The following is a 26,652-nucleotide window of genomic DNA, read 5'->3' as shown; positions in this document are numbered from 1 at the left end:
AATTTTTTTTGTCTCTTTCATTCTGTAATCTGTTGGTTGTAGAAATTATGGTCTTTTAACATTGTAAGGTCTCTTTCGATCTCTTTAAACCTACGTTTTACAATTAGCATGGACTACACTCTGTAAGTTAGTTCTGTTTATTCAGAACTTGTCGGACGCTTTTGAGTTACGTTCTTTTTTTGATTCAAATTGGTTGATTCAACAGTTGAAAACTATTTAAAAAATGAAAACGTATTGCTACTTTGTGCCAAAAGGAAAAGAACTGAATTAAAATTTGACCGACAGCACAGATCGCATCTGGCAGAATCCTAAAAGGAAGTGAATTTCGTTTATAATTTTCTTTCATGTTACATTTTTAACCCGCAAAACCCCAACAAAGGAAGATTAAAGGAAATAAAAAAAACATTTCCTCTTCCAAAAGGGATCAAAGTTGTTTGTGAAGTGTTAAATGTCTGTTTAAATTTGCGCTAAACCAAAAACAAAAAAAAATTCCGCAGTTTATTACTGTGGGAACATTGCGATCCATAGCACCTGGATAATTTACAATAAATATCATTTTGTCTTAAGCCAAGCCTTTACGATTTTTTCACACAAATGCAAGATTATTCTTAACAGTTTTTTCCCCAGCGTTTCTCTGTCCTGCAATGATAAAAGACGAAAAAGAAGCATCATAAAGATTAATTATCATTTATCATCATTTTATTTTGGAGTTTGGGTCTATTCGTAACGACAGTTTCTTTGCCAAAGATGCTTTTCCAAGTTTCACTGTGCGGTAAATAAAAAAAATTAAAAATCGAGTTTATGACATTTAGAGCTATGTAAAAATTATATGTGTCTATTAGAGATCATGACACATTCAGTCCAACTGACATACTCACATGGAAAAAAATTACACCACTTTTGTCTAAGACAATTTGGAAGCGATTATTAACAAGATCGATTTTGACGTTCAAAGTAGCTTTGTTCTGAAAATCAAATATTTGCTCATATATCCCCGATCCACAGAGAAGACAACTACATAAACGGAAAAGAGTTCAACTCATTTAAATAACTCGTTCAAAAGGGAGTTTAGAGAAGTGCTTGGTTTATTTACCACCAAGATTACATGACACAGGGTACCTAAACTCACGCGCTGCAATTCCTAGTTAAACTAATTAGTTTATATATTATCCACAGTTCACAAATCGACGAGACTAGTTTTATCTATAAAACAAATTTAACGACTTGGTACTTCTCGCGCCGTTTTGGCACTTCTCTCGCCCGAGCCGAGCTTGTATCAGATAAATAATTTCAACATATTCATGCCAAAATAGTGTTCTTTTGATTTGGCCTGGGCATGAACGTGCATACCTTGTTTTCAATTAACATGGTTTCTTGAATTCGTAAATCATGAGCTTTAATTTTCAACATGAAAGAAAAAAGGGCTTTGGTACCAGGTATAAAACATGAATATTCAGTTTTCTCTTTTCTCAATAATGATTTTCCTACCAAATGCTTCACGGGAAGAAGTAAGTTCTACGTTTATTAATACAAAATCTCTTTGATGTCATTATTTTAATTTGAGGTTTTCAAGTCTAATTTAAACGGGTCAGTGAAGCGAACAGTAGCAAAAAAATTTACATAACGGCTTTTCCTATTTACCTCACAATCGTCTTCGTACGGTAAAGAGAAACTTGATATTTCGTATATAATTTTCTGCCTTTAGAGTTTCTTCTGGTGTTGTTTATTTTTTTTTCTTCTTTTTCGTGAGTAGAACATGATTGATTCTTCATATTGCTGAGATTATAATATCAAGCGTGCATAGTAACAAAAATAAACACTGTATTTGAAACAATGTTATGTTGGTTTCCAACCTGATATGCTCCGAATGTATGTCGTCTATAATACTTCTGATAAAACAGCTTTTTTATGGCGGTGTTTATGAACGCCATCGCGCTAAGAGGGTTCGATCAAAGAAGTATACTCCATGTAAATCGTTCAGAACATAGTATATCTTAACAAGAATCAAGGCAAGATACTGACTGATGTCGTGATATATTGGACTTAGCGTGATGTTCCTTTCAATTTGAAGTCTTAAGTGGTATCGTGCGAGTGATCCCTTACTTCTGACTGATTTTTGTTCAGTTACTCGAAGTAAACGCCGTATACAGTAGCCACAGCGAATAACGTGCCATTTTCGATACTTGCTGTGACATGCGTGTCTGAATCCGGGTTCCACAAACATCTACTGGCAACCCTTAGACCTTGATTATGCTTCGACCCCACGTTGACAACACAGACAAGCTTATATCGCTCAATATTAAGACTCTTTACTTGTTCCATAATCCTTGAACTCAGCAGCTTTGTGAGGAATCCAAACTCGGAGCCTGAATAAGTCAACGCGCCTAACAACGCCTCCAAACTGTTTTTAATGATCTCCCTTACTTCTCGCTGAGGAAATTTCCTCTTCGGCTCCATGCGGTATGTATTCTCAATCTCTTGCTTCTTCACGTCTCCTTGAAAGTCGTTCCCCGCCTGATCGCGGAGGGAATCAGACAGTCCGCGCCATGAGCGGTAAGGTGAAACATACGAGGTCGCCTTGGAAGTTTTTCGTCCAGGCTGGATAACCGAAATGCGTCGCGAGGACGATGATGTGCTCGCCTCTGACATCGCTGACATACGTCTCCCTGAGGTACGCGAGGCGCTATCATCCTCCGAAGATGATTGGATAGGGTCTTGAAAGCTTAGAAAGCGAGGTTTTGGCTCCAATTCCATTCTTGTAAGAAAGTGAAACTATAACATAGGTCAATAGTAGGATTACAAGTAAACAGCGCGTTGCCAAAGGTTCCCTGGCTCTCTACGGCTGCAGATGTACCGGCTCGGTGAACACAATTGTGTGTCATCATCTACGTAGTCGTAAAGAAGTTACGTCAAAGCATTTTCAATTACTTTGCCTATGGCGTTCAGGAAACGTTCACAAAAAAATATTCATTTTGGCAAAAAAGAAAATCAAAACAGGATGATTAAACGGAAAATAAACAAGGATTTTTACGGACTTCAAACCACCAACTTGAGATATTGATAGAAGCCATTTTTTTCAAGACGCACAGTACGCGACGTAGCTCTTCCTAACAAATTGATGCACTGTCAGAAAAATTTCTCTCCTTCCCACACTCAACAGGGGGCAGAGAGAGGAGCATAACAACTTAACGGTTAGTGGTTCGTTATTAATTATTAAAGTACAGGGTTTGCAGAGTGAGAATGATTAATCTGTTACAGACGCTAATCTCACGTGCTCAAAAGAAACGAATGACAACTTAACGGTTGATGGTTTGTTACTAGTAATTAAAGTACGGAGTTTGTAGAATGAAAATTATTAATCTATTACAGTCGCTAATCTCACGTGATCAAAAGAAACGAAAACAACGACCTACTACATTAAATACACATAAAACAATTAACTTGTTGGAATGACTTTATAAATGTAATTTGTGATAATCGGTATTGACATAAATTAATATTTTGCCGACACGGAACAGAGAACTGGGTGCGAGCGTAGTACGCGGAGGCTCATGGGTAGTATGTTTGTAAGAAGAGGTCGTTGAGAAACTTGTGGCATTCCACGGTCAGCCTTGCCACTAGCACTTTCCCATAAGGTTTATCTTTATTGTGTAATTAGCCTGATATGATTTGTTTTCTTCATTCTCTTCATTGTTTATAGATCAACCTTAAAACCCCAAAGGTGGCGCCACTGCAGTTGGTCGGGGGTACACGGTCCCTATTTTCCTAACAAGAGGTTTTTGGGGTTTACGTGTCCGGCTTTGGCGCATGTAGGACGTTACTTGATGTATCTCTTATCCACTTTGTTGTAAATTCATTTTCACAATTAAAATCTATCTTGGGCCTGGCTGACCAACGCGCCCATGCCTCAACCTTGGAGTGTGTTCGGTTGTGTAGTGAAGGCAAAATAGTTTACTTCAAATAAGTGTTGTTTTGGAACTCAGATGTAAAATTTGTAACACTCATATGTGTCTACTTTTATTTCTCTTTGTTCATATCTATTCCTTTTCATTTTCCCCTCTTTTGGCCCGTTTATTACCGAAAACACATCATGAAAAATCACGAATCAACAATGGCTTTTCAGATGACTTAATGGAACAGATACAATTGCAACTTTCAACAAGATACATCTCCTTGCTGTAGATTCCGCAAGACTCCTCTGCTTCCCACAAAGGCGTCGAAGCAAGCTGAATATCTATTAGGAAAGTTATAGATAAACAGTGATTGATAAATGACGGATAAATGGACGAACTCACGATGGAACATTTGAGAGAAGTAATCACAGATTGAATTAAAAACTTGACTGGACAACAAGTAACGAAAAACGAATATTTAAAGGGAAGGCAAATGCGTCGACGGAAAGAGGAATAATGTGTGATGAATAAACGAATATTAAAAGACGTGGATATTGAAAAAGAAAAAAAAATGACAATTTAACGAAAAAATGAATAATGCACGAAAGAATGGATGGATGGATGGAACAAGAGTTGGTTAATTGAAAGAAGATTTGTAACTAATCGGTGATATAACCCCTTCACTTTGTAAATTAAATTCAATCCAAAATGAACTCACGACTGTGTGTTTCTCCTGTCTAATTGCGTTCCGGTCCATCCAGGCTTCATCACAGTAACTTTGATGAGTTTCCATTTTAACAGCCAGGATAAATACTTCTGCTGTATTTGAATTTTCTGCAAAGCTCCCAGTTTTTTTAATCCAGGCATCACGAAGGTTTCATCACTACCGCGCTTCAGACTACGACTGACAATTGAAAAAACAGACTAATCTTTACAAAACAAATGTATTTCCGTCTTAGATCAAGAAAGTTGTCATTGTCATTTGGTACTAGGTCATACTTCTTAAACTAGGTTTCGATACCTTTGAAGCTGCATGTAATCAGATTCTCCGTTTGATCCAATTAATTTGACGACAATGCGAGCCCGAAATAACCCCACTAGCCACGACCAAGACGTCTTGAATGTGATCACGGTGTAATAAGGAACTGCAATGAGAAAATTGAGGTAGAAAGGAGTGTAAAAATTTGGTCAGCGAAATTGAATAGCGGTTGGAAATTACGACGAACAGTTGTATGGGAGTCGATTAGTCGGTAGCCTCGCAAAATTTCGTTTATACACCAATTTTAAGCAAGGGAATGTAATTTGAATCTGAAGAGCTGATCTGGGACAGATTCAGTAAGGTTTTTCCGTAGAAATTACTTAGTATATCTTTTTAATCTAAGAAGGTAACAGCAAAATTGGGAAAACATGACCGATAAGTAACGGCGATGATTTTCGAAGGATGTGAAATTAATTTCAGAACATTCTCCTTCTTGGCCTAATATTTTTCATAGCTTCCCTTCCTCAGGGCTACAAGGGTCATTCTCTGGTATGATAGGGTCTGGATTATCAGACCTGAACAAAAGACGATTGACGTGATGTTTACCGCAAAATGGTACACTTTTGGTGGTATATAAGAAATGTCTCCCCAGTATTTTACCACCACCGTCATTGTACTTCTCAGCGTTATATCCCATATCAGGACAGTTTCCATTTTTGCATTGGAGACAGCGGGCGCGATCAAATCCGTTGGAATCACTGCAAGGAAATCCTTTCATGGAATGCATGCATTGCTGGGACAGCGAGTAAATGAAGTAATCTGTGGCTCGAAAATGATCGCACAAAAGAGGACTCAGGATACCTGAAAAGAAATATAAATAATTGATTATAAAGTATTAATAATAGTTATTGAACTAAATGAAGTGCAATTTGAGCTGAAATCATACGCGTGATTTTAAAATCGAACGAGCGCGCAGCGTAAGTTTGATTTGAAAGCACAAGTATGATTTCAAACCAAAATTGCACGACATGAGGTTCAATTACCACTTTACAGGACTTGGTCAGTTCAAATATTTTATTGATGCAGTACTGAGCCGGTCTGAAATTAAATTCATCCATTTTTGGGGGGGGGGAAAGTAAGAGTTTTGGAAACAAAAGTTGCAAAATCTGCCATGTGGTACTCTCTGTCTTTCATCTTCCTGCAATTCGATTGGTTACTTTAAACAAGCCTTGAATTCTGATTGGTTGATTTGTTTTTAGTGTAGCCTTCTCATTGGCTGGGAAAAAGATGCGATTCAAAGAAAAAAATGGTGCGATTCGTGAATAAATCGCATCAATTAGAGCCAATCAGATTACAGGGACCACCAGTGATTTCAAAATGGATGTAATAAAGACAAGAATTCAACCCATGACAAAAAGCCGATAGCGTAGTATAATCCTGGGCAAGGGACCGATATCGGTGACAAACAACGTTGACAATGACAACAACGCTGTGGCAGGCCGCTCTTCCATAAAATAATCAATGAATCCATCATGCACAATAAATTGATTACCATTACTGACGCTTGCACAGCCTGTTTGGTCCAATCCTCCGTTAGGATAAAAGTCCAAATGACCGGAAATTTGATACAAACCAAAGCGGTCACCGTCTGTGTGGATGGCGTCGACAAAACGAGCATCACTGGGGTCCAGTCTCACCAGGGGGTGTGTTGTTGAAAACAGTGGCCCAGCGGGGTCCAGGCCTTCGCAGATTTTGCAAGAAGAAGAAAAATAGCTTTTAGATACGTAAAGTATAATAAATAATAAAGAAATAGATAAATGAATAATTGATTTACGATAAATTAATGATGAATAAATGAATTAGTAATCATCAAAAAAATGAAGAAATGAATGTAGTTCTTGCCTTTAACAAGCGATTAGATCATGCGTACTCTATTCCGACCTCACCCGTTATCCTTTCCAATATGAGCCCCTCTTGTTTCAATCTTGTCCCACAATACCCAGCGATATGAGAACCAAGGCTGAAGCCTACAACGTGAAATAGCTCCACGGAGCTTTGGGCCTTAGATATTAGGAACTTGATCAGCTCTGCTATCATGACGCCTACCAGGCGTGTGTTCCCTGCTGCCTGCACATAGGGTGGAAGGCTACCTGTGTACCAGTCTACTAATATCACATTGCAGTCAAAGTTCCTTAGCAAGCCATCTCTTATGTATTCCATCCATTTAGGCCTGATCTCTGAAAGCGTGGCCAAGAATTATAATCATAACAACAAAAAATATATATACATATATATACAATAATCAAGAAAAGTTACTATTTTTATTTCTAAGTTACTAATCTGATATCTCCACCCACCCCCTCCATCATCTCCCCAGTGGGCCATGGCATGACTTTCTGTTTCGTTCTAAAAGTATTCTCCTTGGGACCGGTCATTTGGATGATTTTGGTTGTATTTCGACAAAATTTACATGATCCCTGATTAAGGCCTGTAATATTTTTATGATCCACTTTCATAGTTAGTTAATTTTCAGTCAATTTTCCATAGTCCCCCTTTACACTCTTTTGGTGATGACTGATTTCCCTCTGTTTTCCCTTAAAACCGTAAACCGTGTCATCCTCTTCCCCCCCCCCTCCGGCTAAAATCCTCTGCCCCCCCCTGGTAATAAATAATGAATGGTCTCGTAAGCCTTGTCACGGCGACTTTATTACAAAATATCCAATATTCTATTCCCGATTGAGCTGACAAAAGATACAATTTCCTAAGGCCACATAGAAACATTCTATCATTCTTTTTACAATAGTAAGCTCACCAACATATCCATGGACTATTAAAACGGTCTTTTTCGTTCCATTGTAGTTCGACTGCTGAAGTTTGGTCACATCGTTATCATCGATAAACTGTGGAGTGTCTGGATGTAATCTGGTGTAAAGGCGAAATTTGGGATTGACTACCCAGGGGGGTAGAGGAAGTAGAACGATTCTATTGAAAGGTGCTTTGTTGCTGTAGCATCCATATTTTCCATAGCACCTTGTACTTTTAGCTAATCCAGGTGCAATAAAAAAAGATATAAAGATGTTGTCCGTGATGTCAAGAAAGTGGAGGCAGGGAAACATGATTTCTTTCCAAAATCACACTTTTGATTTTGCTTCAGGCTTAAATTAACCATTTTCATTTACATCATTATTGCGCTGAAGCATCACATATCGATTTTCCTATTCTGGTAACAAGCAGGAAGTTTGTCTCTATGGACATAGTTAAACAGCCTAGCCTGCCATGAGTTTCTCATAGCAGGCTCAGTGGTACAGCATCCGAAGTAATAATCGGAATGTCGTAGGTTTGACTCCTACTGGGAGCAATTAGATCATCATCCTTCATTAGAAAGAACTCAAGAAAGCTGGGAAACCTAGGCCATGCATCAAATTTTTTTGCTATGATCAGCAGTGCTGAAATATCGTATTTGAAACTTAATAAATAAAACTGAAGGCAAGCATCCTTCTAAAGCGCCAAGGATATTTAGAAATACACAGCTAAGAGCTATGATAGTATTAAATAAACATATATGAATCTTTTCCGAGGTCATTTTGTTTTTCAATCATTCCCTTGTGTCATGAAACACTGTGTTCAATCATGTCTTTGTCTTTTATTTTAGCTTTAACATATCCTTTACTGTTATTCTTTATCGTTATTATTATTGTACATATTTTATTGTTCATCTTTCTTCCAATTAAACGCATTTATACTGGGCTGAAGTCTCATCGGCGAATTTTCAAACATCAAAGCAACGCTTATGAACCCAATACTTCACTTTGAGTACATAAACGGAGAGTTTGGTCGATATAAACCTGGGCAGCCATGTTTTAGATGAGTTCTAACTTTTTTACGAGGACTAAATTGTCTTCTCCGGACACAATGTAAGCGTGCTCATAGAATAGAAGAACTAGATTGTTAAGGAAAAGTATATACACTCACTCTCAGCTGCGTTATTACGCTTTGTGCAAAATAGCTTAGAAAAGGGAAAAAATACACGTCTTAATTTTATAGTTACTACTCACCGCCCGTCAACCCTGCTAGTATGAAGGTGATTATAAATAGAAAAGCGCTCATTGCTTTCGTCCCACAGTGGCTTTGATGTAATAGTGGTTCCTGATTGACTTACTGTGATTCACAAATGAACTCTGCTACAAAAGTAATCTTATTTTGAACTACTGTATCAAAGAAAGACCTCAGCTGTGCAAACTAACAAAATTGATTGTTTTAACAATAAAAAACTAATTCTTAACTCAGTAGGAGATATTGTTTGATTTTCGTTTCCGTTACGTCACTAGGTGTGAGAGGTTTTGAAAACTTAATCTTTTTGTTCCAATCATGAAAAGAGAAACATAGAAATTAGAAATATGTTCAAAGGTTCAGAGTAAGTTTTTCCCTAACATTTCGTCTTAATTCTGGAACCAAAGATCCTTTCATAACTTTTCTTTAAACAATCGTATTTGTGATATTTCAGTTGCTTATTTGACGCTTTATGCAAACTGATTTCGATCTCATTCCACTTTCATTCAACCGCCATCTCGGCCTATTAAATCGTTTCTCTGTTTACTGTCGATTTTTGGAGAGGTTAATTTTCAGTCGGGGAAATCAATAATAAAATTCAAAATCAAACTTCCTCCTGTAATCTATTTGATCAGCTTAAAAACGTAAATATTCCGAAATAACAAGAGCGTATTTCATAAATCTTTTTTCGATAGGCTTTGTAATGTATCGATGTTACTTACCTTCATAAAAAATATTTTATTTTACAAGAAGCGGACATATCATTATTTCTTTATTTACTGAGTCAAGGCATGTCTGTATACAACTATCGGGTGAACACCGAGCCGAGACGTCTAAATCGGATGGAAAGTAAAGCAAGCTATATATCAGCACTGATACTCAACAAAGCACGACGCACTCTCTCAAAGTCGAGACAGCTGAGTAATCATTATCCTCAGGCTGGCTCAGAAATGAAATTGTCTGACACTTGCGCATAATGAAACTATTTTATCTTCCTTATCCTTTTATTTATGTTGGGGGCTTTTCAGTTCTAACAGGTTTTATCCGTCTGCTTCTTTTCTACTTTGCTTTTTACCTCACTCTTTGACTAAAAAAAAAGGTTGATTTGTCGAATTAATCAGTATCGAGACGAGACACTTATCATTGAATTGGGTGTCATCTGAACTCTGGTTTGGAGATGATAGTAGCTTTTGTTGTTTTAAGTTTATGTTATATCGTCAGTGTTTTAATGATAGGCTCTTTGCAGCAGACAATAGAACGCTGGCAAAATTTGAAAGGTCAGGAGTTGTCTATCGCAGCAAAGTGTTTCGTGACCTTTACCTTTGGCCCCCCCGATATTTCCATCAAAACAGAGTTTCGGCCATGGTCTAATTTGAATACCCGCCTGTTCGAATCCTCAAGTTTACATTGAAAAAAGAAAAGCAAAGACAAAAACAACAAAAAAACAAAAAACAAAACAGACGTAAATCCTTATCGCATTTTTTGATCGCAGTGGCAATTTATTTTGTTTCTTAGCTAGAACCGTGGCCCCCAAATATTTTTCTCACCTTGCCCTAAGAAAGTTTTCAAAAACAGTTTCACAATTTCGCCTTTCCTGTTCGTAAATCCGGTCAAGCCTTAAAGGTTATTGTCCTACGCTATAACTGGTTACTAAGGCCTATAAACACAGACGTTTAGTGTTTACTTCCTGAAGAAGTTTACGACAGCTAGACGATACGCGTTGCAGAATAAACAAGTTTTACAACGACTGTTCGCAAAGTGCTGCTCACTAGTTGAGTTTTAATGAGTTGTTTAAAAAATTATTTCAAAAAATTGTTTAAACCACCACAACAACATAATTGTATTTCCCTATCCATCATAGAAGCAGCAGAATTTCCTCATCAGTGAATTAGACAGCATTCTTGTCTTTGGAGATACTTTAGTTCAACCCTGTGGAGCATAGAAGATTACGACACAAGTTACTTAAAAATACTTTTACATTCAAATTGCGAAGGTCTGTATCATTAGCTAGCGCATACATTTTAAATTTCGAAATCAAAGTGATATGGTTAAACCATAAATCTTAGACGATGTACTTCTAAATATTTTCCTGAAGACCCAGAGGAATAAATGAGGCCTACATACCGCAGAAAGGAGATTTGCTGGTCGTCTTAAGGTAAAATTTTCCTCTTCGTTCTGTTTGGTCAGCCAAGTATCCCGCAATGGGACATTCCCCCTTGCATGTCAAACACCTTCCTTTCTCAAAGTCAGAATAACTTGCACATGGATACGCCCTCCAGGAGCAATCAGGTTTGTCTGACGCTGAAACAACTGATGCAATATAGTACTCTGTAGCTCTCATGTGGTCACAGGCGAGAGCCTTCAACACGTCTGGAGAAAATTGAGCCCAAAATTGCTTTAGTTTTCGTTAACTTGCGATGTGATTATTAAAAAGAAAACTGCTACTTTATTAGACTGACCGAAATCAGTAATCTATGCCGATTACACTCCACAGAAATATGTGCAAAGTTCAATTTTAAGACGTTTTTTGCCATGTTCGAACTTATATCTTATACTTGAGTAAAAGCCCTGTTTTTTGTTATCTAGAGCTGCGTATATTTGAGGTTGGTGTCAACTAGTAATTTTCGTTTCGTCTACTACCTGACCACTAGGCTTAATCCTGGACAGCTTTTTCAAATCAAAAAGGCCAGTGAACAAGGGCGCAAAGTCGCGTGGGTAAACACACTTGGTTAGTTTAATTTTTTCGTCTTGTAGCAAGAAGTGTGAACAAATACTTAGATTTCTTAACGAGAAGAGTGAAAATAATCATGTGATTTGCTTTTTATGACTCATTTACGTACCGAGCCCAAACCAATGGTGCTTACAACCAGGCTGATTTTTTCCTCCATTTGGATAAAAGTCCGTATGACCTGTCACTTTATCTGTCCCGGCGGCATCCATGTCAGTGTGTATGACGTCAACGTACACAGCGTCACTTGGATCGAGCCGGTAGTTAACGCCAGCGTTCCTAAAAAAGGGATTAGCTGGATCTAATCCTGTGAAGAGAAATAAACAACGCGTTCAGGTCAAAGATCTTGAGAGCATTTATTAGCAAGCTTTCAAAGTCATTATTTATCACCTGGTTGAGGGGGGGGGGAGTGTCACGATAAAATTTACCCTTCCCCCCTTAAGGCTCTCTGGTATTGTTTGATCCCCACTTCATCGGTTTATTAGCATCAATTGACCCTCACTCTGTTCCCCTTGAGAACCATATCATCCTCCAAAATCCTCCACAACCCTCCTGTAATGAATAATTACCCCCCCCCCCAGCTAATTAACGACATAGTTTTCCTTTCCTTGGCTAATCTACCAGATATATCAATTGAAAAAATTATTTAATTAATAGAAATTTCCCATAAATTCAACTTACTTTATTAACCTTCTGTCCGATTTTTTTCTGGAATACTCGACCATGAAATGCGAGGACCAAAAAGTGACTTATTCTCCACTGAGGATTCAAAACAACGTTAAGGGCGGAATCTAAAGGCCAAAATGCCCTCACCTTGCGCACTGCGTTTGTAAATGTAAATATGGTCTGAAAATTCAGTCAGCAAGACGGTTTCTGGCGTAATTATGGGAACTTATTTCAGCAGCGAAGGTTTTCGTTGGGAGTTTAATGCATGTCATTATCTAAAACAATTTTTTTTGTCAAAACGTACCTGTAATGCGACCAAGCGACATCTGGGCTTTATTCCACAAATAACTCCCAGCATACCCCGCGGCCTGGGCACCAAGGCTAAATCCCACAATATAGAACTTCTTGGCTAAGTCAGGTGGCGCAGACTTACTAAAAATCAGGAACCTTATCAGCTCTGCTACCTGAGCCCCTACCAGTCGAGTGTTCCCTGCAGCCTTAAGGTAGCCCTTTAAGACATCAACGCTTGGTTGGTTTTTTGCTCCTTCAGACCAGTCTACCAATATCACATTACAGTCTTCTCGTTTTAGGAGGGCACCTTTCAGTTGCTCCGCCCAGGTATTTTTACTTTCTATATAATATATAGAAAGTACAATAAAATGTTATAAAAAAGGTTTTTAAAATTTGCGATAACGTTTCGTTATGTATAAATTGACTTCAAAAACAAATGAAATTAAGCGAAACAAGCAGCAAACGAAGCAAAACATCTGAAAGACAAAACCAGAAAGAAACCAAAACAAAAATAAAAAAAAACCATATATCGAATCACATACCTATCTATGGAATCATTCACTTCTTTTCCAAAATAATTTGTTTGTGCCTTAACTCTTGGCTTCTATGCATGTATGTCAGAATTTGTTTATTATTTGCAGTAAAAAGTTCGGCCTATAAGTGTGGTTAGACACATTTCCTTTTGCGTACGCGGTTTGGGCACTCATAGATACTCACCACCGAAACCGTGAATTACGAATATCGTGCGTCGCGAGATATGGAAGTCTGAGGCCTTCAGTTTGTTATAATCTTCATCATCAACTGTCCAAGAGCCACCTCTGGTAAACAAGTGAAATGTTGTGCCAACAGTGGATGGAGATTCTGGCAAACTTGGACGGCGGATGAAGACACCCCATCGAACTTTTGGCTGTTCCTCAAACGGGCCGTATTTTCCATAATTGTCCTCTTTCGGCGTATTGTTCAGTACGAATCCTACAGTGTTTAAATTAAGGTGATTTGATGTTACCTACAAGCCTCACGGTCCATCTGGACAGCGCCTATCTTAGTTTCTGCAGCATTAGTCATAAGTTCGCTGGTAGCCATTAAATCATACTCCTTTGCTTAAGTGTTGATTTTGACGATATACTTTTGGTGCTATTGATTTGAAAATACTTGTATGAGACGCTAAAGGGGGGTGACAAATCACGTAGGCTCCCTAATGACCGCCAGTATGTTTTAGAACTCAGTGCGGGGAGCCGAAAGAATAACTTTTTCGCACAAAGAGCAACCTCGTGGGCGTAATTCTAGTATTATCCATTTGTAACCTGAAGATAAAGAAGAAGCTGTTCCGCAATTACTAACAACAAAGCATCCAAAAGCTCGTTGCCAATGCTGACGAGAACTTTAATTATAAACTACGTGGGAGAAGATTTAATTGCTCAAGTTATTTTCAAAGTGGACAGGAAATCCATATCGCATGTCTAGAATATTCCGAGGTGTCTTAATTGTCCTGAAATAAATCCCTTTACTCGTCTCAATTAAGTGTAGAGTAGGATTTTCTAAAAGTGTTTTAAGACAAAACTCGGTTACATGTGCAAATTAACTCGGTTTCAGATGCAAATCAACTCAAAAGTTTGGAAAAGAAGTTGATGTGTTCATTGCTTAAAGTGAACCTTTCGAATAAATGGTCATGTCGAGCCATTAAGACCTTGCCCTTGCTCGAAATGAAGGCCAAGGAAAGAAAAACAAATTATTTGATAAATTTGCGTGTAACGTTCGGTCCATGCTAAGATATCATAGAAACCTACCGACAATCCGTTTGGAGCACATAACACAATAGGGTATATTGTGATGTGAAAGGATAACCCAATATGAGAGGAAAATGTGCACAAACACTAAAAAAAAATACAGCTGCAATATTGATAATGCCTATTTAAATGCTAATGATCAATGTTGTTTGTATGTGTTTCTGTGATAGCGAACCAGCCTCCCCTGATTCCAAAGGGTTTATTTGATTCCATTTCACATTTCATTTCACTTTCTTTTGACCGTGTAACTCGTCTTTTATATAATCTATCAAGAATCTTTGAATTTTAGGCAAATAATTATCCTCTCAGAAAGTGAATGGTGGTCATTTGAGAGAATGCGAACTCTTAATAGCCGCAAAAGTACCACTTACCACGTGTTGCTGCAGTTAGCATTACGAAGAAGACGACACTGACTTTTTCCGCTGACATTTCACCTTTGTTTCGGGTGACACTCTCGTTTTTCGTGGTGTCCACTTACGTGAAAGTTATTCGCACGGTGCAGTCAAGAGAACGTTAATGAATGTGGGACCAGACAACTGGAAAATTTATGAATGTTTTGACGTCTATTGTATCACACCTGGTATGACAAACCAATGAGAATGAAGAAGAAAATCATCTCGGATCGATTTCGATTACCGATGAAATCCGAGTTTACCCGATGTCGCGTTCGTGATGAAGGCTCTAGAAAGGAACACGTTCGGTTTCGCTCATGAATTTTTACGAGTGTTAAGAAATTTACTGGTTGCTAGCATATATTAGAGATTCCAAAGCCTTGTTTAAAAGTGAACTATTCTGTAAAACCTCTTTCGCTCTCGTTCTTCGTGGTGCCTACTTATTCATGTGGTACAATCAGGATGTTGTCATTGAAAACAGAATCAGCAGATTCATGGATGTTTTAACGTCACCCATAATACACGCAGCATAAATGGCGACTATTATGTAAACGTATCTAATTTGGAGCTATCTTTGGTTTACTTGAATACTTGTTGAAAATGGTTTACTTGAATACTTGTTGAAAATGTATAATTTAGAAGAACAGTTGTAACTAGTCCTTATTGTAACAGTGCTTTGTAAATTCGCCGATTTACTTTCACTGGTTAGCATTTTCAGAATAGTTTTTTCTTTTTTTTGTTTGTATTTGTTTGTACACCTTGTTGGTCTAAATAATGTTTGGATAGTGAAGAGCAAGGTGGTAAAATAGAACGTTGTAGTGGTCGAGTACAAACAGAAAGAAAGTTTCTTGCAAGAGGCACAACCATTGCCGCAAATCATCAGTAGAGAGAATCCTGCTAAGAATTCCGCACACACAGCCCCATACTGCTGTAAAACAAAGCCGAAGTCTCAGAGGCAATCTATTGTTTATGCCATTGTTTTCTTATCCAAAAACTGTATGCGTAATTTAATAAAAATACGGGGCTTTGCAGAAATCCTAATACTTGATTCACGACAAAAACTTGTTTTTCGAGGAAAGCAGTGTACAAGAAAGAAAAGTCACATGGAAAGAATGCCAATACACAAGCAATAGTGAATTTTTACTTGATCGATTGAGAACTTTAATTGGTGCGAGATGGAAGTTCATGAAAAAGACCACTTTGCTGTAGGCTACGTTGATTTTGGTCAAATGTAATTTTTGCGATCCCAATTGAGCTGATCAAGTTGTTAAAAATCTAAACATCTGTATGGAATACGGTATAACTTTTTAGCCAGGAATCTTCCCATTTTTAAATCCCAACTTACCAAGAATTTCTTAACCCCAAAATCCTGAAAGTGTGTAACCTCATTCTAGATATATTCTGTGAGGGGACGTAATTCATTTTTTTTTTAATATTCATGAAGAAATTTAGCAAAGAAGCTGAACAGAGAAACAAAAGATAGTGTGGTCCTGTTTATGCAAAGGAATAAATTTATTCAAAGGGAGGGACCCCTTGCTGTTTCCCCCCGCGTGTTGCAACGAGGTTGTAGTCCTTCTTTCATCTCGGATACTCTCAAAATTTGAATTTTAATTTGGCCAAAATAAAAGTTAAGAAGCTGTTTCGCAGTTTTAAAACAGCATAACCTATGAGGTCATTGCTTATTACATTGCTGATGTTAGCCTCAATTTCAATTTAGTTTTCTATGAAAAACATTAATGCTTAATCTAAACTCTTTTCACACAAATAATTATTTGGGTTTATCTTAATAAAAAAATGTGCAAAAACACAAGAGACTTAAATCAAAGGGAAACGGGGGAGGGAATTCTATGCGAACGTAACTATGATTTGCTCACAAACAGCGACCCAGGAGATGTTGCTGGAGAAATGTTAATGGTAAATCTTTTTCTTTTAGCTCTGATTCTTAAGTAATTGAAAAATAATCTATATAAAAAGGGCATTTGAATATGTTGATTGCCACTTAAAATGCGGATGATAGCTTCCATTTGAAGATAAGGGACGATGCCACTGCTCAAGTTATCTCTAACCAGAACAGGCAACAGAATATAAGTCATATGCATGAATATGCCTTTGCTTTACGTTAAAATTTATAACTTGTCTCCATGCTTTCTCTGTACGCAAAATCCTGATTGCCGTGGGATTAGCTAAATATACTTTAAGAGGAAACTAGAAATCATATCCTCGATGTTCAAAGTGAATTAACTTTAAAATCGGCTAAGAAGTGATACTTTTACTACGTTAAGTGAATACTTCGAATTTTTAGAATCTCCAATGAGTGGCTCGTTAGTAATAAGGAAAGAAAATTTTGATTTAAAAATGCGCGTAACATTTTATCCACCATAAGGCTTTAGAAAAAAATTCTCAGAAAAATGTTAGGAGCATACAGCGCGCGTAAATTAGGAGAACTTCGGAGTAGGTGATGTGAAAGATTTACCCACTTGATTGGGAAGCGTTCGGAAACGCCAAAATGAACTCAGATTCTAAATCAATCTTGTATATTTGCGATAACTGAAATTATATGTTTATACTTTTACGATAATGTTACTAATAGTCGAACCTGATCCCAAAGCGTGCCTTTCTAGGCAGATAAAAGATTCACACCTTGATTCAATGTGTAACTTGACTTTTGGGAAATGAGCCTCCTCTCAGTACACAAATGACGATCGCACATGCGAGAGATCAGTAAAGAAAAAGCCATCAGGCAATAAATTGCATTGATTTCTCCTTACCCTGTGTTGATGCGGCTAATGTTACGAACACGAAGATATCTTTCATTGCCAACATTTCACGTTTGTTTCGTGATTTCCACTGACGTGAAAGTGATTCGTGTGGTTGGATGAGGGTTAAGTCACTGAATGAGGGAAAAGGTAGTTTCGTGTCGTTTAAGATGGCTGGAAAATTAAATGAATGTTTTGACGCCAATAATGCGAATCTTCAATTAAACAAAACAGATAATAGTTTTTTTTGTTTTTTTTTTTACGGTGCAACTGTCACTCATCCGAAGAGGAGAATAATGTTTTTAATTAACAACGTGGGCAGATAAGACGGGGAAGGAAAACCCATGAAACATGCAATTAATTTATTTATCCAGGCGATAATACCAATATTTCAATCTCCGAAACCACCATGAATCTATTACTAAGTAAACATGAAAACTGATGATTTGAGTTTAAAAAATTTAAAGTTCTACTTTGAGCTACGCAAAATAAACCGTGGTTTGTTATTTGGAAATTCTCCTAAGAGGGCAGGGAGAACTATTTTAAGCAAAGTGGCTATCTATCAACCGTAAAAGCTTGCGCTTACAAATAATTGCCCATACTTTGCGGACAATTTGAGAACGAGGGTAATTTAGTATTATCAACTGAGTTCATAACGTACATTGGCCACCGTAAAGAGTTTAAAATCTGACGTTTCGAGCGTTAGCCCTTCGTCAGAGCCCTTCATATTGCTCTTTTTGCCACGAAAAGCAATGAAGTTTCTAATTTCAATCATTTTTGTTTACTTAATAGTTTCAAGACTGACACAAGATTTAAGGACTTTTTCCGTCAATTATCATTACCTTGAAAGTAGTTTTGAAACTGGATCAATGCAGCTGCTCTTTTTATTTTTTGTCTTCGTTTCACCCCAGCAACCATTGTCACAGGTGCACACTGATCGAAGGTGCTAACGATATTTGCATCGCGTCCATTTAGATATGAAAAAATAAAAATGTAGAGATGTAGTCTCTCTTAGCTGTAAAAGCCATGGGTAACACAATTTTATAATAAACCCACCTTTGGCCCTGGTTTGCTAGTCTCGCTCCGCTGGTCATTATCATGCGCCAAATATTGTCCCGTGTCAGGCCTTCAGCTTAGCCAATGAGTAGATATTGTTTTATTAGCCTTTCGCTATTTCCCCAGCTTTATTGTTCTCGTAAGTCATACCACGTTTCTTGAAGCCCGTATGTTTGGTCCGTCCAAGTTCTGTTCGTCTCGTCTCTAATTGCAACATGTACTTACACTAAATTTACCCCTCTTACTAGTTTCCTATTAAAAAGATATATATATATATATATATATATATATATATATATATATATATATATATATCTTTTTAATTTCTCAGTGGCACCTAAATAGAGAGTTTCTGAACATATCTTGAGTTGACAAGTATTACCGACACTTCGAAGCACTTTTAAAAAGTTACTCTAAAATCTTGTGTAAGATTTATATACATACTTCTAATCTTTGCTAAGGGCTCCGAAGATCCATGAGAGACCAATTTTGAACTTTTAGTCGCTCAAAATAGTGAACTCATTTGAATTAAAGCTGCTTGGTGCACAATTTTCCACCTTTGATGGCAGTGGTTTCAACCGTTTCATGTACATACCCCTGGTAAATTCAGTCAATGTCACAAAAAACGAAGATATTTTTACCTGCAAGAATCTCCCATTTTATGAGACAATGCTGTGTTGTTCGTGATACCTAAAGGATGAGTGCTATGAAAAATATCCTACTTTTTTATCAGGTGGGATCGTTGGCTATCATTATGGCTAGGTATTGACAGTTAACACTGCGTATGAATCGCGAAGTGGGGCAGAATGAGATTAAGAATTTAGTTCCTTAACCAATATCATCCTTTGTCTCCCCTTCCCTAACAAAATCATAGCTTACATTCTGAAAAGAGCCTGGAGAAGAAAACGAGATGCTTGATCTATCATCGCTTCAATGGGAATATTTTTCGAAACGCAGTCAGCAAAGCGGAACATATTTGCCGAGATGATGAAATTTAAAGCTATGATATAAAATCATTCAATGAAAAATGGTATTTGGTGCACATAATGAATTTCTAGTTTATTTATGAATTTCTATTTCTAAAGAATTTCTAAAGAATTTCTATTTCTATTTCTAAATTTTTATTTATGAATTTCTAGTTTATGAATTTCTAGTTTATTCAAATTATTTCATATAAAAACTTCACTTCTATTTCATTGTAAACAAGTTCGATTTTTTTTTTCTTCTTAGTTTACAAGTCACTTGGATAACAATTTATAAAAATTTTAAACAGAAGGTGTAGTTATCGCTTTTTTTTTCTTCGGTTGGGCACACCGTAAATAAGACACGCTAAGAGACACGTATGCTTGGGAGCCAGTCTCCTGACACTTTGAATTCACAGGACGCGATCTTAAGAGAGTTTTCCATACGGAGTTTTAGCCTCAATCATCACATGCGATCCCTCGAGGCTATTATGTACATTCCATAAAAATAAGGTCAGATGGTATTATCAAATAGAAAAGCAGAAACAATTGTATCATTCCTAAGTTTTATCAGTCACACTGAAGCAACTCTTCGATTTTCACATAACTACTGTAACCACCGGCATCTAACCCTAGAGCAATGCAAGTTGCAAAAAAAAAAAAAATTGAAAAGAAATCGAAAGAAATCACAAGTGGAGTCTCGACTCAAATACATGCTCTTGCAAAAACTAGAAATCGTTGCTTTCATCAGTATATCTTGTATCATCAACATAGTTACACAGATTCGGCGCTTTTGCAAAGGAGGATCCACGTGTTAGGTAAACATTTTGGTTCTAAAAAATGAGCGCCTCGTTTGAAAACAGCTGTGCGTTAGAAACAAGGTCTTTAATCGCCTCGAGGCTCTCACAGAAAATAGTCACTTTCGATTGCATTTAACACCAGTAGTAAGACCAAAAAATATATTTGTGCGTTGATTTTTTACCAGGCGACTTAACTTACATATGGAGAGAGGTGGTTTAAATGAGTCACTGCAATACGGATAGCTTTAATTATTTTTTAATTCGCGAACCTTTGGCTCTACACCGATGGAGATTGATTTTACATATTTACACTACCCACTCCCCCAGTGCAGCAAAATTGTCACTCCGATAATTTTCTCGATCAGTTACGAGCTTTCCCAACTCCCTTCGGCCAAAGTCCCTGAGGACTACCAATTACTCAGGACTTTTGTTTGATGCTTAATGGAAAAGTTCACCCGGAACAATGGACCATTTCTTGATATGACAGTTTGAGAGCAATTTTTGGTTGCTTCATCTAACGTACACCCGCGTAAATTCACCTTCACTGAAAACGGAGAATACTCTGAATCCTTAAATATAATTTTAGCTGCAATAGTATGGATATCTACTGACTAGGACTTATGTTTGATCTAACTCTGGCATTGTTCAATAACTAACTCAGAACCACCGATGCACAACCGAACCATTAACACAAAAACGACAGACTAAAATCTACGTCAGTTGAAAATTGTAAGCTATCAGTTGCATTCATCAGAAATCCATACAGTAATTTGCGCTGCAATGGAAAAATCCGGTTTTTTAATAGACAACGCAACATCAAAATTCGTTTAAGTGAGCAGGAGATAACGCACGTTGACATTGTCGGTAATGACCGCGTGCTTGACTGAAAACCGAAACGTACCTCGGCAATTATATTAACCTGTTGACGCCCATAAAGATTCAGAATGCAAAATCCTCCTATAAACTCAATACTTTGTCAATTAAAAGGAGTTGGGAATATAGAGATAGATCAACAAGGTCGATCCGTTTAGAAATCAAGGTCAACACAGAGAATTTGCTATTGGATCTTGAGAGCAAGCGAGTTAAAAACCTTCCGGCAGTTTCGATGTGTTCCAGTTTAGTTTGAAGAATCGAAGAAGAGATATTTCCACTTATCCACAATGGCAGTTTTAGCGAAAATATGTTGCTGCGGATGCAGTCTACGAGACGGTGCGTTGCTTATTGGAATCTCCGGCCTGGTGAGTTAAAATAATTATCTATAAATTACCACACTTTTAATTTGTCAAATTATATTACAAACGGCCCAGTTTTAATACTTTTTAAAAAGTATATCGAGCGGTCATTGATATTTCTTAATATCGCTACACTGTTGGTGAAGATTGAATTCAGTTCTGTTTTTGGGTCATAATACAACTCAGAGTTAATAAGGAGTTGTAGAGCAGTGTTTATCGATTTAGGCGACAAATTTCAAGACAAACGAAAATAGTGAAACCTCATAGATAGAAAAATAAGGGAAAATAGAAATAAAAAATTCTGGTCTGGGCCATCTGCCGATTCGGACTTAAAAAAATAGAATAAAATGAAAACTAAAACTAGCGAAAAGTGAAAAACCGAAAGTCACCTCGCGAACGCCGCTTAAATAAAAGTAAATGAATAAAAAAAATGCTATATAAATATTGAATAACTTGAACACGCACTTTCCACTTCTACTCATTTTGATAAAATTATACGCTTTCGTCTGCAAGTTATAGAAAAGGAGTGATCAAGCATAACCTTAGACAGGGAAGAAGTATAAAAATTCGCGTGGTCTTTAAGCATAAAGATTATTCCATAAAGACTATGGAATAAACTTCCTGCGGAAATTTGGAGTCGAGCTCCTTGGCTGCTTTTTATTCTAAGCTACTCCATTGTTTAGTTAACAATCACCAGGCACTTTTATCTATACTCTTATATTTTATATGATACAGTTATAAAAGTACTATCCGAATTTTTTTTTGTTAATTTTATCCCAGTATTGTATAAATTTTATATCTTTGTATCATAATAGTTAGTGTGATGTGTATCACAATTATTCGTTTCGCACCATTAAAATATCTAGATAGAAAGCAGACTGCCAACGTCACGCATCAATAAATAATTCCCTCTCCAGCACGAGTGCCCTACAAGCCGAACTTATCCATCGAAGCCCGTGCGCTAAATTTTTCTCCCACGTTGCTTGTGATAACCCGAATGACCCCAAATTACGAACAATATGGACTTCGAAAAATAATTTTGACAGTTTTCGTTCGCTCATTCACGTTGCATCGCTAGCTTATGCTGAATGTTATTCTACATTTTTTCCTCTAGGCAGTATAAGTGTGCCCAGCGTAAAGATTTTATTTAGTCTATTGTATAAGGTTAAAACACACCTGTTGTTTACAAGAGTATGTACATGCCACATGGCGTAAATTGGATTTTAGAAAGTCTCAATAGACAATAGAGCAGAATATTTAGTCTGTACTGACTAGGACTGAGCTGTGCTACTTTTCATGTCCTGCGGAAATTCAAAATAAACGTAACGAATTTCGTCTTATTTTAACCAATCAAAATTTGCGCCAGAAATTAAGGCTTAAATCCAAAATTTTCTGAATAGCAAAAATAAACGTTTGCCATACTGCAAGTCAAGTATTATATAGTTCTTATTGAGTGGCAAGATCCGAACGAGTGATTCAAACGAGAAAAAACCTTAAAAACATTTTTAATCTATCCCTGTGCTTATTTCCATTCAGATCTTCCAAGTAATCATACTTTATAACCGAAGTAAAGCTCTCATAAAGTACAACCAGGCTATCATAGACTGGGACAGCTACGAAGGATATCTCCCTGTAGCCAAGAAGCACATTCGAGGTATTTCTACTTCTCCTTCCTTGTCTTAAAAATATCATTAAATTATGGAATAAAATCACGATACACTTTAACGTTCCAAGACAATATTTTCATTCCATAATGAAAATAAGCTGGTCGCCAAACACGTTTTTGAGCCATCAGCAAGCAATTAAATTCATATTTTAAGGATGGTTTTGACTGGATTCAAAGTTTCCACGTCAAGTCTCAAATGAAGAAGTCGTTTAAACCATGGAGCAGTGTATTTTGAAGCGATAATTAATTATTCAAATCAACCTGCTTTAAATTGTTGTGAGTGAGCTTTATGAATTCTTTTCTGAACTTTATTTTGATTAAAGTTGTCTGTTTTTTTCTCTCTGTTTTATCTCAAAGCCATCATCGCATTGACTTATGTAACCCTCGCCTTCAAAGTGATTTCATTCCTATGCAATGTGTCATTACTAATATCCGTTGGCACGGTAAGTAAAGAAAAATCGAGATGGCATAAGGTTTTGTACTATAAAGTGCATTTTAGTTACGCGTTCTGGCATAATCTTCGCCTATGGTCTACAAACTTTATTAGACACGGCTGACTTCATCGAATGTGTTATGGGCGCACAGTTTTTAACACATTTGCAAGGTTTTTTGCGGATTGAACCCAGAGGCTCGATAAATGTGAAGCATAGGCTGAAATATCCACCACTATCAGTTGCAATTATGTACTCAATCTAAGGCTATCCTTGAGATTTTCACTGTCATTTGGTGCACCCCCCCCCCCCAAGGAAATTTTCACCCGGCACTCTGTCAAATGTCTCTGATGAATTTTGATTTTAAGCCTAAATTTTTGCACACACAACTTGCATATTTACCATATCGATGTTATTTGTGCGGCAAGATCCCGATATCTCTTTATTGTTGTTGTTGTTTGTTTCGGTTGTTTATGTTTTAGTATAACAACAAAATTTATCTCCCTTGTTGCAGAAAAACATTAATTTGGCTGTGGTCTGGCTGGTGTGGAACGTTTTTGATTTTGCATACTCTGTTTTAGTGACAAGTTTCCTGTTGTCCGTCTTCGATGTGGTGAGTGCAAATGGCAAAAAGAAAAAATTCATTATCTCCACGTCAAATGCTTGAGGTGTCTAGCGCGGGGTTCAATGACATTATCACACGACTCAGAGTACAATTTTTGACAATAATGACACAGTAACTGTACCATTAAAAATTCAGAATGATACAAAAAAGACAAACAACTTTGAAAGCTAAGATTGGCAAAAAACTGTACGTAAAAAGCCCGGCATCTTGTTTGTTTAGCATTAACGCATTAGATTCCTCTTACTAATTTTCAAGATCACTCTCACTTTTCCGGGTAAAGTAGATTTCATAGAACTCTAGAACAGATAGCACCTTTTTTTAGATTATTTAAAAAATTTTCAGGCATCGAACTGTTTTCTCTCTCTTAAGTTCAGCTGTTGATAGTCTGTCAGTAGTAAATTCAGTTATAATGTCTTGAACCAAGAGATTGTATCTCTTGCACTCGTACTGCTCAAATTTCCCTCATAAATATGAAATGTACTTTTTTGCGGCCTGTTTCAATCACACATGTGAAACTATTCTACACTAAACTATCCGTCAATTCATATTATAACAAAGTAAACTCACAATATTTCTTTGCTTAACGCATCACAGTTTATATATGCAGATATTGTGATAATCCTGTGGTGTTTGCTTACGGTAAGTTAATTTTTTTTTTATTTTGCGTTTTTTTCTTTTTTTATTGTATTTATGATGGGCGTATGCAGATATTGCAATAACTGTTACTTTTTTTAATTCCTATTTTGCTTGGGAAATTATTTGAATAAATCCCTCTTCCTATGCTAAGGACATGTCTTTTTTTCTGAGTGTTTAATTTTAAACCTTGTATTCAAGACCTGTCAAAACTCTTCCACTGCTAGTTTCAATTATGATACTGAACAGCAGAAACTTTCCTACAATAAACGTCATGATCGACATATAAAACGAACAAAATCACATTAATCCTCCAAATAAAAAAATATTTTATCAAATAACTATAATACATTAACTGTAACGGGTAAACATAGACTATTGTTATATACCTAGACATTCACTCAACAAAACTAGCACTGTGATTGGTTGATTCTTGGTCACGTGCCCCTAATCAGATTGAAATATATCCCGACCGGGATACAATTGCGCAGTCGTTACCCGCGCGCTGAATACAACAGCATGTTTGTTTGTTTTTGCCATATGATTGTTTAGGGGAAAGTCCAAATATATCACAAAGCACTTAATGAATGGTCCCTTGGAAAACTAGTTCGTTTTGTTTTCCCGAGACGAAGTCGAGGGAAACATCTGGACTAACTGTTTCCCTCGGGACCATACCTTGAGTGTAGAATGATCATAAACGGTTCAACTTTCGTCAATTATTTTCATTTTCTATGTCATTCATTTATTTCATCTCGTATTTCAGCTCTATTTCGTGATTGTGGTTCATTCGTACATACAGGCCCTCCGTGAAGATCCATTAGGGGCAAGCGCCGGTTTTCCTAGAGCACACGTTTACCAGACTCAAACGGTAACCAGTTATGACCATATGGAGTTCAAAGCTTGTCAATCAAATTTATTTATTCGTATCTGTATTAATGATTAATCTTTGTTTAACATTTTGCCTCTATCCACAGGCTGGTTTACGATATGCTAGCCTATGCGCACCACCACCCACGACTGCTGTGCCTTCACACATGGGTGTAGGATATCCTCCCGCATGCGCAGTATCGGACAAAAATACCATGACGTCACAGGCTGGTTATGTTTATCCTCCTCCATATCCAGCCGTGACGTCATATACTGATGTAAGATACCCTCCTCATCATCCAATGGCTGGTAAGATTACTCTGTCGTCATACTATGACGCTGGTAATCTTCCTTCACACGTAGCACATGGCAGAACTACCATGACATCACAAGATAGCCCAGAGCATCCTCCTGCTTACACAGATCCAGACACGACCGCTGTGATGTCACAGTTCGGGAATTCTTCTCAACACACAGTGCCCGCCGAGGCTATTGTGACATACCTAGGCTCTGAGTGACGTCATGATGAACTGTTAATGACACAAGAGCTCACCGGTCACTGAGATTCCTGAGAAAAGACTGGGCATTATAAACTTTCTATACCAGTTAATCTAATTAAAAGTAAAACTGGCCCCAGAATAATTGTAAGTCATTTCTTAAGATTGCATTTTATTTTTTTCACGTTATCATTCCCATATTTCAAATCTTGAAATATGGTTATAAACCATGTTTCAAGATTTTTTCATGTAGCACATTATAAGATATTATTAACCTTTGCGCCAATTGGCCAGCTCATAGGTAGTTAGTGAGTACTATTCAACAACAAGCAAAACTAAGT

The 26,652-nt window shown here is 37.1% G+C and overlaps 4 protein-coding genes across 6 annotated transcripts in view; 1 reads left to right on the top strand and 3 right to left on the bottom strand.

The window, feature by feature from the left end:
• Nucleotides 1–1,067: 1,067 nt before the first annotated feature.
• LOC113678407 (dynein light chain Tctex-type 5-B) lies at nucleotides 1,068–4,458 on the bottom strand. The gene has a single exon (XM_027195291.2). It carries the CDS (start codon nucleotides 2,752–2,754, stop codon nucleotides 2,125–2,127), a length of 630 nt encoding a protein of 209 aa, XP_027051092.2. The 5' UTR covers nucleotides 2,755–4,458; the 3' UTR covers nucleotides 1,068–2,124.
• LOC113678363 (pancreatic triacylglycerol lipase-like) lies at nucleotides 3,987–9,062 on the bottom strand. Of its 2 annotated transcripts, XM_089187293.1 has the most exons (8): nucleotides 8,928–9,062; nucleotides 7,685–7,915; nucleotides 6,819–7,109; nucleotides 6,425–6,613; nucleotides 5,479–5,733; nucleotides 4,915–5,038; nucleotides 4,612–4,797; nucleotides 3,987–4,234 (listed from the first exon to the last, which is right to left on the bottom strand). In XM_089187293.1, exons 1-8 carry the CDS (start codon nucleotides 8,977–8,979, stop codon nucleotides 4,156–4,158), a joined length of 1,407 nt encoding a protein of 468 aa, XP_089043419.1. In that variant the 5' UTR covers nucleotides 8,980–9,062; the 3' UTR covers nucleotides 3,987–4,155. The 2 variants fall into 2 exon arrangements, with proteins under 2 accessions (XP_089043419.1, XP_027051047.2); XM_027195246.2 differs by lacking the exon at nucleotides 8,928–9,062 and having other exon boundaries at nucleotides 7,685–7,989.
• A 1,608-nt stretch (nucleotides 9,063–10,670) lies between these two features.
• On the bottom strand, nucleotides 10,671–17,743 carry LOC113678406 (pancreatic lipase-related protein 2). 2 transcript variants are annotated; one of them, XM_089187294.1, is made up of 6 exons: nucleotides 17,555–17,743; nucleotides 13,325–13,579; nucleotides 12,621–12,947; nucleotides 11,763–11,957; nucleotides 11,047–11,292; nucleotides 10,671–10,851 (listed from the first exon to the last, which is right to left on the bottom strand). In XM_089187294.1, the coding sequence occupies exons 1-6, from the start codon at nucleotides 17,607–17,609 to the stop codon at nucleotides 10,841–10,843; spliced, it is 1,089 nt and encodes a 362-aa protein (XP_089043420.1). In that variant the 5' UTR covers nucleotides 17,610–17,743; the 3' UTR covers nucleotides 10,671–10,840. The 2 variants fall into 2 exon arrangements, with proteins under 2 accessions (XP_089043420.1, XP_027051091.2); XM_027195290.2 differs by lacking the exon at nucleotides 17,555–17,743 and adding an exon at nucleotides 14,766–14,959.
• Nucleotides 17,744–20,796: 3,053 nt separating this feature from the next.
• LOC149038314 (uncharacterized) overlaps nucleotides 20,797–26,652 on the top strand; it is a 6,435-nt gene continuing 579 nt past the window's right edge. Inside the window, exons 1-7 of the mRNA XM_089187291.1 lie at nucleotides 20,797–21,598; nucleotides 23,129–23,246; nucleotides 23,616–23,701; nucleotides 24,204–24,302; nucleotides 24,909–24,953; nucleotides 25,711–25,815; nucleotides 25,922–26,652. The exon at nucleotides 25,922–26,652 is cut by the window's right edge and continues 579 nt beyond it. Coding sequence (XP_089043417.1) covers nucleotides 21,521–21,598; nucleotides 23,129–23,246; nucleotides 23,616–23,701; nucleotides 24,204–24,302; nucleotides 24,909–24,953; nucleotides 25,711–25,815; nucleotides 25,922–26,332 — 942 coding nt within the window. The 5' untranslated portion in view covers nucleotides 20,797–21,520 and the 3' untranslated portion in view covers nucleotides 26,333–26,652. The remainder of the gene's footprint in view (nucleotides 21,599–23,128; nucleotides 23,247–23,615; nucleotides 23,702–24,203; nucleotides 24,303–24,908; nucleotides 24,954–25,710; nucleotides 25,816–25,921) is intronic.

This window comes from Pocillopora damicornis, chromosome 11 (genome assembly GCF_964200805.1).
Source record: "Pocillopora damicornis chromosome 11, jaPocDami1.2, whole genome shotgun sequence".
In the NCBI taxonomy this organism is placed as follows: Eukaryota; Metazoa; Cnidaria; class Anthozoa; order Scleractinia; family Pocilloporidae; genus Pocillopora; species Pocillopora damicornis.
This window is presented reverse-complemented; position numbering and strand designations above follow the sequence as displayed.